General features: G+C 37.7%; 2 protein-coding genes across 2 annotated transcripts; both read right to left on the reverse strand.

Moving 5' to 3' along the window:
• Nucleotides 1–4,869: 4,869 nt before the first annotated feature.
• Nucleotides 4,870–11,523, reverse strand: LOC125233746. Its single transcript, XM_048139821.1, has 4 exons — nucleotides 10,996–11,523; nucleotides 8,388–8,574; nucleotides 6,243–6,447; nucleotides 4,870–5,525 (listed from the first exon to the last, which is right to left on the reverse strand). Exons 1-4 carry the CDS (start codon nucleotides 11,521–11,523, stop codon nucleotides 5,441–5,443), a joined length of 1,005 nt encoding a protein of 334 aa, XP_047995778.1. The 3' UTR covers nucleotides 4,870–5,440.
• Nucleotides 11,524–11,558: 35 nt separating this feature from the next.
• On the reverse strand, nucleotides 11,559–12,352 carry LOC125233749 (tubulin-specific chaperone A). The gene is made up of 2 exons (XM_048139825.1): nucleotides 12,092–12,352; nucleotides 11,559–11,695 (listed from the first exon to the last, which is right to left on the reverse strand). The coding sequence occupies exons 1-2, from the start codon at nucleotides 12,298–12,300 to the stop codon at nucleotides 11,566–11,568; spliced, it is 339 nt and encodes a 112-aa protein (XP_047995782.1). The 5' UTR covers nucleotides 12,301–12,352; the 3' UTR covers nucleotides 11,559–11,565.
• Nucleotides 12,353–14,066: the final 1,714 nt, after the last annotated feature.

The following is a 14,066-nucleotide window of genomic DNA, read 5'->3' on the forward strand; positions in this document are numbered from 1 at the left end:
GCAGATACTCGGTTGGTCGCGCTACAAACGAAAGGTTCCTCGTTCATATCTATACATGTACACACACACATACATGTTTAATTTATAATGTGGCAAAATTCAAATAATCCTCATACATTTGTTTCTAGGCGATCTCATAAACAAAACGGTGTTGGTTTTTGCATTATTATACCATTATAATTTGTGTTTAATTGATGACATAAGAAGTCACAAATAAATCAAAAATATTTGAATGGAAACATACTGACAAACATAAGTTGAATATGTTTTAAGAATTGATTTAAAATTTTGATTGAATTGATTTAAGATTTGATGACATAAGAAGTCACAAATAAATCAAAAATATTTGAATGGAAACATACTGACAAACATAAGTTGAATATGTTTTAAGAATTGATTTAAAAGTTTTATATTTTGTTGAATGATTGGACCGATTTGGCCCTGATATGCAAATAAAAGCAATGACTCAAATGGGCTTTTACCCCAAAATGTATATTATAATTACGAATTATTATTAGAAAATATTAGCTTAATTTATATTTAATATTACGGCATAACGTATTTGAACTGTCAAAAAGTAAAAAATTGCACTTTTGGTGTTTGTGTTTGGTATATTTTTTTTATAAGGACCTAAAATGTATCTGTATACAGAAACCCCTCAAACCATAATTTTATCGAGTATGTAACCAACTTTATTCCAAACCAGGCTATCAAACATAATTTACAATAAGTTTTTTTGCAAAAAAATATTTTTGGCACAAGCTTTTATCGGCGACTGTACCTTTCTTTCAACAGTCATCTACTGCTCTCCAAGTAGTTTCTAAAAACCCCTTACTCGATGAGGACTCCATCATCAGATCATCTCCATGATGCCATAATATTGCATTGTCACGTGATTTACATATGTGTGAAAAATTTCAGCTCAATCGGGAACCGGGAAGTGAGTCAAATTTAGCTTCTAAGTTTTGACCCAAACTGAATAAAAGCTTGTAAAAAAATATGGATGAACTACAGTAGCTACACTGCTACTTCAATAAGTGAAAGCAAATTTGACAGATTTTATTAACCTCTGACATGTATATTTATAAATTGGTACTCTTCAGAATTAACTTTGTTTCGTAGGCGTATAAGGTTTGGAGTGGCGTGCAATTTAGTAAAATTGTAAATATGGATTTTAGATTTACGTTTCTAAACATATTGATTACCCTGTAAAGGCCTATGCACACCAGAGACACGTTGTAATGTACGGATTTATATAAGAGATGATATGCTCAAGAAGGCTTGTGTTGTCATATGGGCAAGCTGTGTCCCATTTCTCAAAAAAGAAAATTACAAGTTATTAGCGGAAATCTCTTTCCAACTTGCCATATTAGACAGTGACTACCACTTATAAATTGTAACTTGAAGCTTCAAGAAATGGGCCCCTGGAGAGCAGCCCTCTCTGTCTGGAATTAGGGAGACACTAATTCCAGACAGAGAGGGCTGCTCAAGTGCTTAGTCCTACACGGTAAGCATGGTCGCGCGATAGACGATAAAATAGCAGGCCGTCCCTATCGCACTATTTTGTATTTTTATCGTCTATCGCGCGACCATGCTTCCCGTGCTGGTCCTAATATAGGCAAGCCGACAGCAAATGTTCGTGGACGCTTTGCCTCTGTTATGCATTACCTCTTGTAAGTACCTACCTCAAAAAAAAACTACTTGGTATAATTTATTTTAAACAAAAGAATAATATACGTGAACAGTTCCAAGTATGTCATTAACGTCAAAGTGAAATAGACCATGTACTTTTTTCAAACACTAATAATTATACAAGTTAGGAGTGTACATGTTTCTAATGGGTCGGCAACGCGCATGTGACACCCCTTGAGTTGCAGGCGTCCATAGGTTACGGTGACCGCTTTCCATCAGGCGGGCCGTATGCCTGTGTGCCACCGACGTGGTATAAAAAAAATTATAGCGCCATCTACTTTAGCTGTATTAAAACTTCTGTTACAATATCTACATTCTGTATGCCCTCATTCCTCTCTATGGTACCTACTTCTTAATACATCACAAGATCAGGGCCGCATATGATATTAAATGACTTACCTATGTATATTGTTGTATATATATATAATTATAGTTTCATGAGCAATAAAAACGAGTGTTGTAAAATGTGGTGTTCCATGACTAAAATGCCCTTATGCTTGTAGTTCTGTAAGTATATGTTCATCAGAGATTTCTCAGAGCATATAATATTAGAGAGCAGACACCGGTGGATGAATCACTATAGCTCAGCAAACAGTCGTTGTGTGCGTGCGTGATGACACGACTCGCTGGTCGTTCGCATGTACACACACATGGAAATGCGCGTGTGTCGCGCAATAGGAGCGTCCATAAGAACTCGCGACAGGCGTATTCAATACAAATCGCCAGGCATGTCCGCTCTCCTTCCTATATCTGTGAGCAATTCCAACAAGAACTTGTTCTTATTCCAGAAGAAGCATAAGATATCCCTTGTTCCTATATGAGGAAAAATAATTCTAATAGGATTTTTATTTCTTCATAGAAAACCATTATTTTTTGCAATTTTCTACGAAGAATATTTTTTCTTCTTTGCTTATAGTCCATTTCAAATACGAAGGCCCGATGGCACTTGAGACGGTCAATTAGCGTTAACAATAGGATTAGTGATAACAAAAGATACCTGATTGCACCGACAAAAAGATTGCACCGACGCGTGCCAATTTGAAGTGGGCCTAATTAGATAACAAAAGGCTAACATTATGAGCCCTATTGTTAAGTTTCGAGTGTCATCGGGCCTTCGTATTTGAAATGGACTATACCCGATTATGAAATGGCATTTTTTTCCCTCATAGAAAACCATTATTTTTTGCAGTTTTCATAACCGGGTAAGCTAAGAAAAAAGTCTTTGTAGAAAACTGCATACAATAATGATTTATTTGAGAAAAAAATTCAGGAAGAAGAAAAGTTCTTCACAGAAAACTGCATACAATAATGGTTTTCTATGAGGAAAGAAAATTCCATTTCATAACCGGGTAAGCAAAGAAGAAAAAATATACTTCGTAGAAAACTTCAAAAAAAGAATGGTTTTCTACGAAGAAAAAAAAATCCTATTTCATAAGTCATAACCCAGTTAGCTAAGAATTATTTTTCCTCATACAAAACCAGTTATCAAACTTGGTTATATCTACGAGGAACAAGGGGTCCACTAGAATGCCACATACATGTTCTTATGAGATGACTCGCCGTGTGTACGGTGCGAATAATCTAACGCAGCTTTCTGCGTGCTATGTACCCTTACCACGAGTTTGAAGCTTAAATATTTGCTATTCTGCGTAACTATTCATCTCGGTTGTATACACGGTGTAATATGAGGTAACTGGAAGATTTTAACTACGCATTTCTGAGGGCAAAATAAAATGTCATATGTCAAGCAAATTTCGCCAAAAAAATTTTTTTTATGTTTTTTTATGTACCTATTTTCACATAAAAAGTAAATGTTATTCGTAAAACTGGCACTTAAAAATACAATCTTTTTCTAAAAAAATACTTTTTTGCACTAGTTACTTTTTGATATCTAACGAGGATATAGATTATGTCCGATAACGGCATCATTTCCATCAAAACAGCGTTTCGTTCTGAGAAATAATAAGTACCTAATTGTAATTTTTTTTAACGCTTATAACTCTGAAAGTAGGCGAAATCCAGAAAAGTTTTACATTAAGACATTTTACTCTTCTAATATGATGAGAAATACGCTGTTAAAATTATCCGGTTTCCTCATGTTACACCGTGTAGTCTCCACTAAAATGTAATGGAGCAGCCGGCCTAGCCAAAATGAAAATCATTGACGTTAGACGAAAGCGATAGACATAGAATGGAATAGACATAGCTACGATAACGATATTGTTGTAAACGTTTGTGCATTTGGCTACCCAGGTGCTTAAAAATGTGTCTTTTTTTTAGATAATTTGTGGGCAACTTAGACGCTCCGACAGATTTGATGGCGACTACATGCCAGTAACTACTAGTGGGAATAAGATGTATGATGTGAGTATAAAAAGTAATAGAGTTACTCAAACGTTAGCAACTATGTTATAAACTCGTGGTATCGCTACATGCCTTTATTATGTACATTAAATGTAACTACGATTGTGAGTTATAAGAGTAGCGTAAGGATGTGGTGTGACTGTTTTTACCGTAATTTCGTACTCGATATCCATTGGACACATAATAAAAGACTTGATTATGCCGGAATGCTGTTGTTTTATTATCTTTTTATAATACATTCCTCGAATAAAGTCGTGCAACCAAATAAAACTAGTTTGAAAAATAATAGTAGGGCAAACTGCCAGTAATTGACCATCCTATACTAAAACAGGAGATTGTTTTACAAATGAGCAAATTTGATTTTCTCCATCTATGTACAGTCAAATTTTAAAACAAACATGAAATTTCTATATTATTTCTATATTAGGCACTGGTCCCACCGCGAGCTAGTAAGCTATGAGCTATCGGCTATAAAAACTAACAAAAGATATTCGCTCCCGTGCAAATAAAAGAGACACGGCGATGTTTATAGTTACTCGCCCGGCGGTGAGCTATCAAAATCGCCGTGTCTCTTTTATTTGCACGGGAGTGCTTATCTTTTGTTCGTTTTTATAGCCGATAGCTCATAGCTTACTAGCTCGCGATGGGACCAGTGCCTTAGATCATTTTTAGTACAGGTTGGCCAGTTATTGACAATTTACCCAACCATGTTTTTGCTAAGAATGATACTACGGTAGGCGTTCAGACGCAAACATTTTGCTTATTATTTAAAACTTGGCAATATTATTTAGGTACTTAAATAAAAGTATAAAATAAAAAAGCATTAAAAATACGTTTATTGAATAAAATTAAGGCCACATCATAGCAAATAAATCATCAGCAATAGAGTAATTAACAATTTGTGATTTTAAACGATAAATAAGCAAAGCATTGATGGTGCTTCAAAATCTTCAAATGATATACTTTCACCACAGACACATCATTGTAACCCTTTGACCGCTAAGAACGCCTAAAAAGGCGTCGAGTGCTGTCGTACCCACGCCATGACGTCAGTAACGCCTAAAGTTGCTATGGCGGACGCTGTCAAAGCAATTGTCCTCCTGACAGATAAGGTTTATTTTCGTTATTTACTAGTAGAGGTATTGGCGTGTAGGCCACATTTTGAATTTTAATTTAAAATTGTTCCCTTAATGCGAAAGTCTACATAATTACATGGGGGGTCATGACCGGCAAAACTGGCTCGAGGCCAAATCCAAAATATACGCCTCAGGGGCTCTAGAAGTTCATCTTAGGTCCGTGAGGTACTGACTATTTCGCATGTAAAAACCATCTCGCAATAATTAAAGAAAGAATAGGTAATATATACTAAAGTTAATTTGAAGCACTACGTTTTGATGGTAGAGTCTGGAACGACCCACCCGATAGGGAGCGATGTTCCGTCGTTGCTGATATACTGATCCCATTGAGCCCTGGAAAAAAGAAAATATTGGTCAATGTATTAATGTTGGACATTAATGCATGTGCTAACGAAATCACTGCAAACTTGGCTTGGTCTAACTAAAAAAATAAGTGTAAAGTGTAATAAATAAAAACTGTATATGAACAAATATAAAAAAATATGTTTTAAGATAATCTAAGTAAATAAATTTAAAGTATAATAAAATTACATGTATTAAAAAGTTTTTATGCAATTAATGTCTATTTAAGGTTTTATTTTATTATTGTTTTTTTTTTATTTTTCCCCAACCAAAAATCACTCGTTGGTATGAACAGGGCATTTTCAGAATTTGGGATTAGCGTAAGTTGTTACCAAAATTAACACGCTGTCAGTTATGTGACGAAAATTAAGCATAAAATCTGTCTACAGTCTACACTAATTGAGCGGTCCCAAATTCTGAAAATGCTTAATTGCGTATCATACTAACGAGCGATGATTAAATATTATTATTATAGGACATTATTACACAGAATGACTGAGCCCCACGGTAAGCTCAAGAAGGCTTGTTGTGGGTACTCGGACAACAATATAAATAATATACAAATACTTATAATAACATCCATGACAGGAACAAATATCTGTGCTCATCACACAAATAAATGCCCTTACCGGGATTTGAACCCAGGACCGCAGCTCAGCAGGCAGGGTCACTACCGACTGAGTCCGATAATAACAATAAATACCATACCTGACTGCCAGAAATCCACCAACATCTCCTCCAAAGTCAAACTGCGGTTCTCCACCGAACATGACATCCTTCCACATCCTCAGCGTGTCCACAACTCCCTCCAGTTTGTCCACAACTGGCTGAGACTCCTTCAGTTGGTCACGGAGCAACTGTTCCTCTTGTTCGTAGTTAGAGAGCTTGGCCTTCCAGAGAGATATTAGTTTTTCTGTTGACATAATATTTATACTATACTAGTACATTTTACGATACAGCGCTAGTGCCTACGCCGAATTTTGGGATTAGTTGTCAAAGCGGACCCCAGGCTCACATGAGCCGTGGCAAATGGCGGGATAACGCAAATAGGATGATGACGTAATGTACTACGATACAAGTGCGGAAAAAAGGAAGTTCGAAACGAGTGGCGATAAATTAAAACACGACCGAAAGGAGTGTTTTAAATCGACACGAGTACAGATGGTGCTTTTTTTTACGCACTAGTCAGAGAAGTGTTTCATTTCTTATCAGGTGAGGGTCATCTGTACTGAAAAACGTCGTACGATACTCGTGCGAGAAGGAAATTCGTAACTCGTGTCGATTTAAAACACTCCCTTCGATCGTGTTTTAATTTATCGCCACTCGTTTCGAACTTTCTTTCTTCCTCACTTTTATCGTAATGTTACTATATTAGTGGGGTCCACACTAAAAGGCATTTTCCTCGCGCGGCAAATGTGCTATGTAGATTGTGCCTCGGCCGAGGCGCGTTTACATTGAACGTTTGCCCTGCTCGGTCTGTGTGGACCTGGCTAATCTAATATTCTTTCATCTTATAGCTGGTACTGAAGGAGTTCCCTTTATTCAGTTATTAAAGTACAATTTCAGTAATGGTATAATATAAGATTAAAAATGGTTAATGAATAAAAAAACTTTTTAACAAAAAATAAAACCGCCTTCAAAAATAAGCGCGTTACAAAACACGGAGAAACTAAAAAGCCAAAAATAATAAACCTTTCAATTCAGATTTCTTATCGTATTGCAATAAGCTAAACATCCAAATTATAAACAAATCAATTATTTTTGTAGTCGGTACCAGACCTGTTCTTGCTATTGCCTGTTTGCCCCACCCAACCATACACAGGCTGGTACCGACTCCAAAAATAATTGATTTGTTTATAATTTGGATGTTTAGCTTATTGCAATACGATAAGAAATCTGAATTGAAAGGTTTATTATTTTTGGCTTTTTAGTTTCTCCGTGTTTTGTAACGCGCTTATTTTTGAAGGCGGTTTTATTTTTTGTTAAAAAGTTTATTTATTTGTTGATTTTTAGTGGTTCCTAGTGATATTATATGTATCAGTCCGAATACATGTACAGTAGTGAAAGAATTATCCTTAAACTCCTAACCATTGAGGAGTTGACCTTCCATCATCAGCTCAGCCACATAAAATTATTACCATCAGACGTAAATACTGGTGTACCTTTGAAAAATAGACTAAAAACATTACATGTGCCTATAACATTTGAAGAGTTCCCTCGATTTCTCCAGGATCCCATCATCAGACCCTGACTTGGTGCCAATGGGACCATCTCGGGGTTATACCGGTTCGATCAAAAAAAAAATTTTGAAAATCGGTCCACGATTCTCGGAGATATCGAATAACATACATACAAAAAAAAAAATAAAAATAAAAAAAAAACATTCAGTCGAATTGAGAACCTCCTCCTTTTTTGAAGTCGGTTAAAAAGAGCATACATACATACATACAATCACGCCTGTTTCCCAGAGGGGTAGGCAGAGATCACGGATTTCCATTTACTACGATCCTGACAAATCACTTTCGCTTCACTCGTCGGTTTCGAGTACTTCTGACCTGGCCTTTTTGCAATATTTACCCGATTTGAACAAGAAAAGTTCGCCTAGGTCTTCCACTTCCAACTGACCCTTCCACTCTTTTTTCATATACTTTCTTCGTTACTCTCCTCTCATCCAACCTCTCTACATGCCCGAACCACCTTAACATACCCATCTCAATCTTTGTCACCACATCTACATCCACTTCACACTTCTCAAAAAAGAGCAAGGATTTTTTTTTACTATACATTGGTTTGGTTTACTTCTCCAAATTTATACCAAAAAGTGACATAAGAAGTATATTAAGTATAACATACCAATATTGTTGTTAAAATCTGCCTCATCAGTCTCCGAGCAGAGCTCCCCGCGTCCCCTGGCAGTGTTCTGCCTTGCCCTCCGCAGTCTCATCAGGGCTTCCAGCTTGACAATACACTTCCTCGCATCATGCTTCTTACGGAGAGTATCTCGGAGAATGCTGTCCGCTGCTAGCTTAGCCTCTTCATCCTAAAATATTAACAGTAGGTAAGGGGAAACAAGTAACACAAGCATTGCTCTCGACTGGAAATCGCAAAATGCAAGCCGTGGCCCCGGGCGCCCCGTCCACTCTTGGAAGCGGTCGGTCGAAAATGAGCTACAAGGGACTGGTTTGAGCTGGAGCGAGGCCACGAGGTTTGCTGAAGATAGGAAGGTGTGGCGCGAGTAGGGATTGCAATCCGGTCTGATTCCCAATCCGGCCGGATCCGGCCGGATTTCGACTCCAATCCGGCGGATCCGGCCGGATCCGGCCGGATTGGCCTTGAGGACTAAAAGTACCCAAATAGTGCCTTTTTTGCATGTTTTCACCATAATATGACAAGTATGATGGTATTTTGCATCACGATTAATAAACCAATAGTTTAAAGGCTTAGAAATCAACTTGTTTACCAGTTAACAAGTAAATTTGACTATAATAATCAGTCGCAAATCAAATTATTTCGTTCTTTTGAAACTTTGATAGGATAACAAAATCATTATTAGTCTGACGTTTTACAGTAATAGGTAGGTACCTATAGAGCTTTTAAGATACGATAAAGAGCGGACATTATAACATACCTACAAACATACATGCGTTATGAGATCAGTATTAAAAAAAAAACTGTATTGTGTTACTTTACATTTTTTTATTATTATTATTTATTTATTATCAGAAAAAGGTACATTTATGCAGTAACACGTGTCCCACAAAACGGTTTACACAGTTTGACTGTGGGATCAGAGTCTCTTCGCTAATAACTAAGATTTATAACTAAGATTAACTTTACTCACATGAAAAGAAGAACAAAAAAAGTATCACAATCATATTAAGTAAGCATAACTATTAAAAGTCAGCGTTAACCTTTTCTCAGTCTGTATAAAAATATACATTGCAGTATCGGTTAAGAAAAACTACAGTAACTAAATTAAAGCCAGCAAGAGTAATTGACCTTAGTAAGTATTATTTGCTATTGCTGAATCAACAATCTTACTGGTTACCTTTTAAAAATGTTCATTTTTTAGCTTTGGATTTTATTATTCTCGTAGCAATATGCTCTCATACTTCTCATATTATGCTGAAAACATGTTGTTGATCTTGAAGTCCTACGTCACCACAGAGGTGCAAAGGGCCTTCACGAGCTCGCGCCACGCTTTCCTATCTTCAGCTACCCTCGTGGTCTCGCTCCAGCTCGACCCGGTCGCTCGTAGTCCATCCTCAACAGACCGTTTCCATGAGTTTCCATGGCGCTCGGAGCCACGACTTGCATTTCGCGGTTTTCAGCCGAAAGCAATGGTTGCGTTATTTCGTTCCCCTCTTTGAAGAGTGTGCCATCCATGTCCCTTTTTGTGTCGCGGTTAACTGCTATATACTCCATAGCCTCCATAGGTCTCGATTTCGGATAGTGTCTGGCCAGAAAACGCGAAGGATCGACCTCAGACCATGGTTATTTGTCACTCTCCACCACTCCACATTATGCATCCCAACAAACAATCCCACAGATTTAACTACGGATTCCAAAACGGAAAGTGTAACGCGTTGCTTGAGCACATTATTTGACTTCCAAACGGCCTTCTAATGCAAAGAACATACGTACTAAAATAGTTTTTAATTGGAAATCAGACCGGATTGCAATCACCTGTTGAGCGACGTTCAAATGTAAAATTATTTTTTTTGCACTATTTTAACATATCGTGTTACATTACCGGATCCGGTACCGGATCCGGCGAATTTCACCGGATCCGGTGGCATGAAAAAAGCACCGGATCCGGCCGGATTACCGGATCCGCCGGACCGGATTGCAATCCCTAGGCGCGAGCTTGTGAAGGCCCTTTGCAAGTTTGCACCTCTGGGGTGCCTTAGGACTACAACAAAAACCACAATAAACTGACTGACAGCTTTTTACATAGGGTTTTGGAGACTGGCAGACAAATCATTATAATTAGCTGAGAAATGAATGTGCCATGGAAGGAAATAGCTGCATGGCGTGCCTCGCACTGTGTGTACCCGGATATTTATAATTATCACCAGTGCTACAGAAAATATTGTTAGTACTAAACAAAGGAATGGTACAGTACAATTAAAATCAGTTAACAATTAGGCTTTTACCCTTCGGCTGCGGCTCTTATCGTGATCCCATAAGTGCAAGCAACCCGAATCGTAATAAAACCCGAATCGTTAACTGATGTTATTCATACTGTAGGAAGGACAATATTTTATAGTTTTCCATATTTGTGAGTGTGTTTAGTAAAGGTCCCACTTTGTCAGTTACCATTAAGGCAAGATTTACTTGTCTTTGTATGAATAAACTGACAAAGCGGCTTTACAGCAATCGACAAAGTGGGACATTTTCACACTCACATTTATTGACTTCTTTCGTGAGTAATCAGGATTTAAAGTAATAAAATTCTTACCAGTTTGACTTTGATGATATCATCCTTGATTTTCTGTAGATTCTCGTCAATTTTCCGTGACCTCTCTTCCCTCTCTTTGACCATTTCTTCAATTTCCTTCTTCCTCTCATTGTTTAACCGTTTCAATCTCCATCTCTTCGTAGATCTCTTAGCCAAGGCTTTCCTCATATTTTCCAAACAAAAATCATTCAAAACAGACAAAGTTTCATCAATTTTTAATTGGTTTTCATTCATTTCTCTAACTGTAGAACTCCATACTTCATCAGACAAAATGCTTATCTTTTCAGCCATAACTTTTTGCTTTTCTTTTAACTCATTTACAGTTAGCACCAGACCTCGTATTTTCTCCCTTATTTCAGAAATAGAAACGGTTTTTCTAGAAACTTTAGTGTCTAACCTCTCGAATTGTTTCACAAACTGTTCATCAGTGACCGCAGGGGGTATATAAAAGCTTGGTGGCGGGGGTGGCGGTGGAATATTTTGGAATGTTGAATTCCGGTTATTAAATTTTTTATTATAATAAGCCATGATTGTTATGATTATATTAAATAACTAAAAATAGGTAAAAGTTTATGAGGCAGCGACAAGTTGGCACTCGGCGTCTTTTAGCACTTGCTGAGCTGCTAGGTAGTCCTCGTGCTCCTTGAGATCCTGCTCTGTTTCTAGAGTATTCTTGAGATCAGCGAAAGCTTTTGCTAACCTGAAAATTCATTCAACTTGCATATAGTTCCACATAAATCTGAATTTAATGTTAACAGTTGTGTATTTCATAAAGTAATTTAATATAAAAAATGGTAGCATTATACTAATTTCTAATCAATGTTTAAGTTTTTAACACAGAGTTCAATGTCCTTAATGTTACGATACCATAGCAAAAACTAAGTAACTACTCGTACAAAGGATTTACAGTTAGCATAGTCATAAAGGATGACTAATACATTTCACTACTTTGTTCAAGTAAACAAAGATGCTACAAACATAACCTCAAATCCATCTGTTCCGATGTTTCTAAATTGCCGCGAAAATATGCAACAAAATTGAAAAAAAGGTATTAAAACATTTTTTTTTAATTTAATTTTTTTACATAGTCACATACCTTCTTTGACAATCAGGGACCATCATAAGGGACTCCTGCAGAACCTCCTCCTGTTTTCGGATGTTGTGCTCGTCCTGACCTTCGTCTTTAATCTTCTGTATTCTGTTCCTTTGTAGCTCAGCCTCCTTTTCATAAACCACTTTCTCTTTAGCAATGCGCTTCACGACGCCGGTTTTGATTTTAATTTGGCGAATTCGAGGGTCTGCCATCGTGCGCAAAAATCGCTTCGCTTGTTTTTTTAATAATGACAGTGACAGTGACAGTCGGCGTCAGTGTTGTAAGGTTATTCCCACGTTATTCCCGTTTAATTTTGGGGCTGCCGTTTGAAAAATCATATGTACCCGTTTGCTGTGCGCACAGACTTGTAATGGAGGCACACGGTTAAGCTAGGAAAATACTACGCGGACGTCCGTCGTAAATCGACCGCGACCGCGACCGATCAGTGTGCACGGAACAAAACATCCAGCGAGCCAGATTTCGATCGGACGTCCATGCGCTCAAGGCCACGTCCACGTCCGTCGACCGATAAAGCTAGGAACATACTACGCGGACGTCCGTCGTAAATCGACCGCGACCGCGACCGATCAGTGTGCACGGAACAAAACATCCAGCGAGCCAGATTTCGATCGGACGTCCATGCGCTCAAGGCCACGTCCACGTCCGTCGACCGATAGTTTGCACGGTTAAGTGTATTTCCATTGTCCAGATTCCCGTCCGCGGTCGATTTACGACGGACGTCCGCGTAGTATGTTCCTAGCTTTATTCATTGTCCAGATCCCCGTCCGCGGTCGATCGACGACGGACGTCCGCGTAGTATGTTCCTAGCTTTATCATCACATCAAAGGTTATGACAGATGGCGCCACCCTATTAGTCCATACGTGAGAGCGAGGAGATGATAATTATGTTTTTTCTCTCTCTCACATATGAATGACAGTGACATGCCTAGACTTGCACAGGCGCTGCCTGGCGGGACAAAATGTCAGTGTGCCTCCTCATTGTCTACACCAATTTATGAATTTAGACAAGCGGGGAGCGGGCGTGGCCATACTGTACGATAGTACTCTTTATTATTCTGTGACCAGGGTGAGGAAAACCGTTTCCGCCCTAATGATGGATGGCCTATTACATACGCTAACGACTTAACTGAGATTAATTAATGATTTCCTGCCGTCCGGGAGGCTGAGATCCCATTTGGTTTGGACCAAAGACCTTTACAGGGGACAGCTCAATCACATTTTTTGCCATACGAAATTAAACCTTATTACTGAAACAGAAAGTCGATCGTATCAGACTAGCGAAAACGGTCCACATGAGAGGGCATTGTTTGGGCTGGTGTCCCTCTCGCACGTGTTGCCAGTGTTAATGAGGTTCCCATATTAGTAGTATTTTTATCTGTATATTACCTGACTTTATAACTTCTTATTTTATTTTAATGTTATATTCAAACTAGGGTTTCGATACATTTCAAAAAATTTGAAAATAATTATAATGTGATTATTTTGATGCCTGTAAATCAAAGATTTGTATAATTAAAAAATACTTTCAATTGGGTGTTAGTAGATTTAGTAGTAACTTTGAAAATTGACTGGTATCCCCAATTTATGACAGTGATGACGTCACTGAATAATGTTGACATTGCCAGCAAGTGCGAGAGGGACACCAGCCCAAACAATTACCTCTCATGTGGACACACTTTTTGACCTAATTAAACAATCTAGTTTAATAATTCTAAATCTATGGTTTGGACAGTTTAATGGCGCTTACTACTTACTAGCTTGCTACTAGCTACTAGTATAAAGTTTTCGGGAAAATAATACATAAATAAAATAACAAAGAATATGATTGTTACTTCATACTTTTCAATAAACAGTTTTTGTTATACACCGTGTTTTTTTTGTTTTCCGTTAAATTCGACACGTCGTTAGGTTCATTATCAGGAACCACCAAAAATGTTTTCATCGTTTTCATACATAA

This window comes from Leguminivora glycinivorella, chromosome 15, assembly GCF_023078275.1.
Source record: "Leguminivora glycinivorella isolate SPB_JAAS2020 chromosome 15, LegGlyc_1.1, whole genome shotgun sequence".
Lineage (NCBI taxonomy): Eukaryota > Metazoa > Arthropoda > Insecta > Lepidoptera > Tortricidae > Leguminivora > Leguminivora glycinivorella.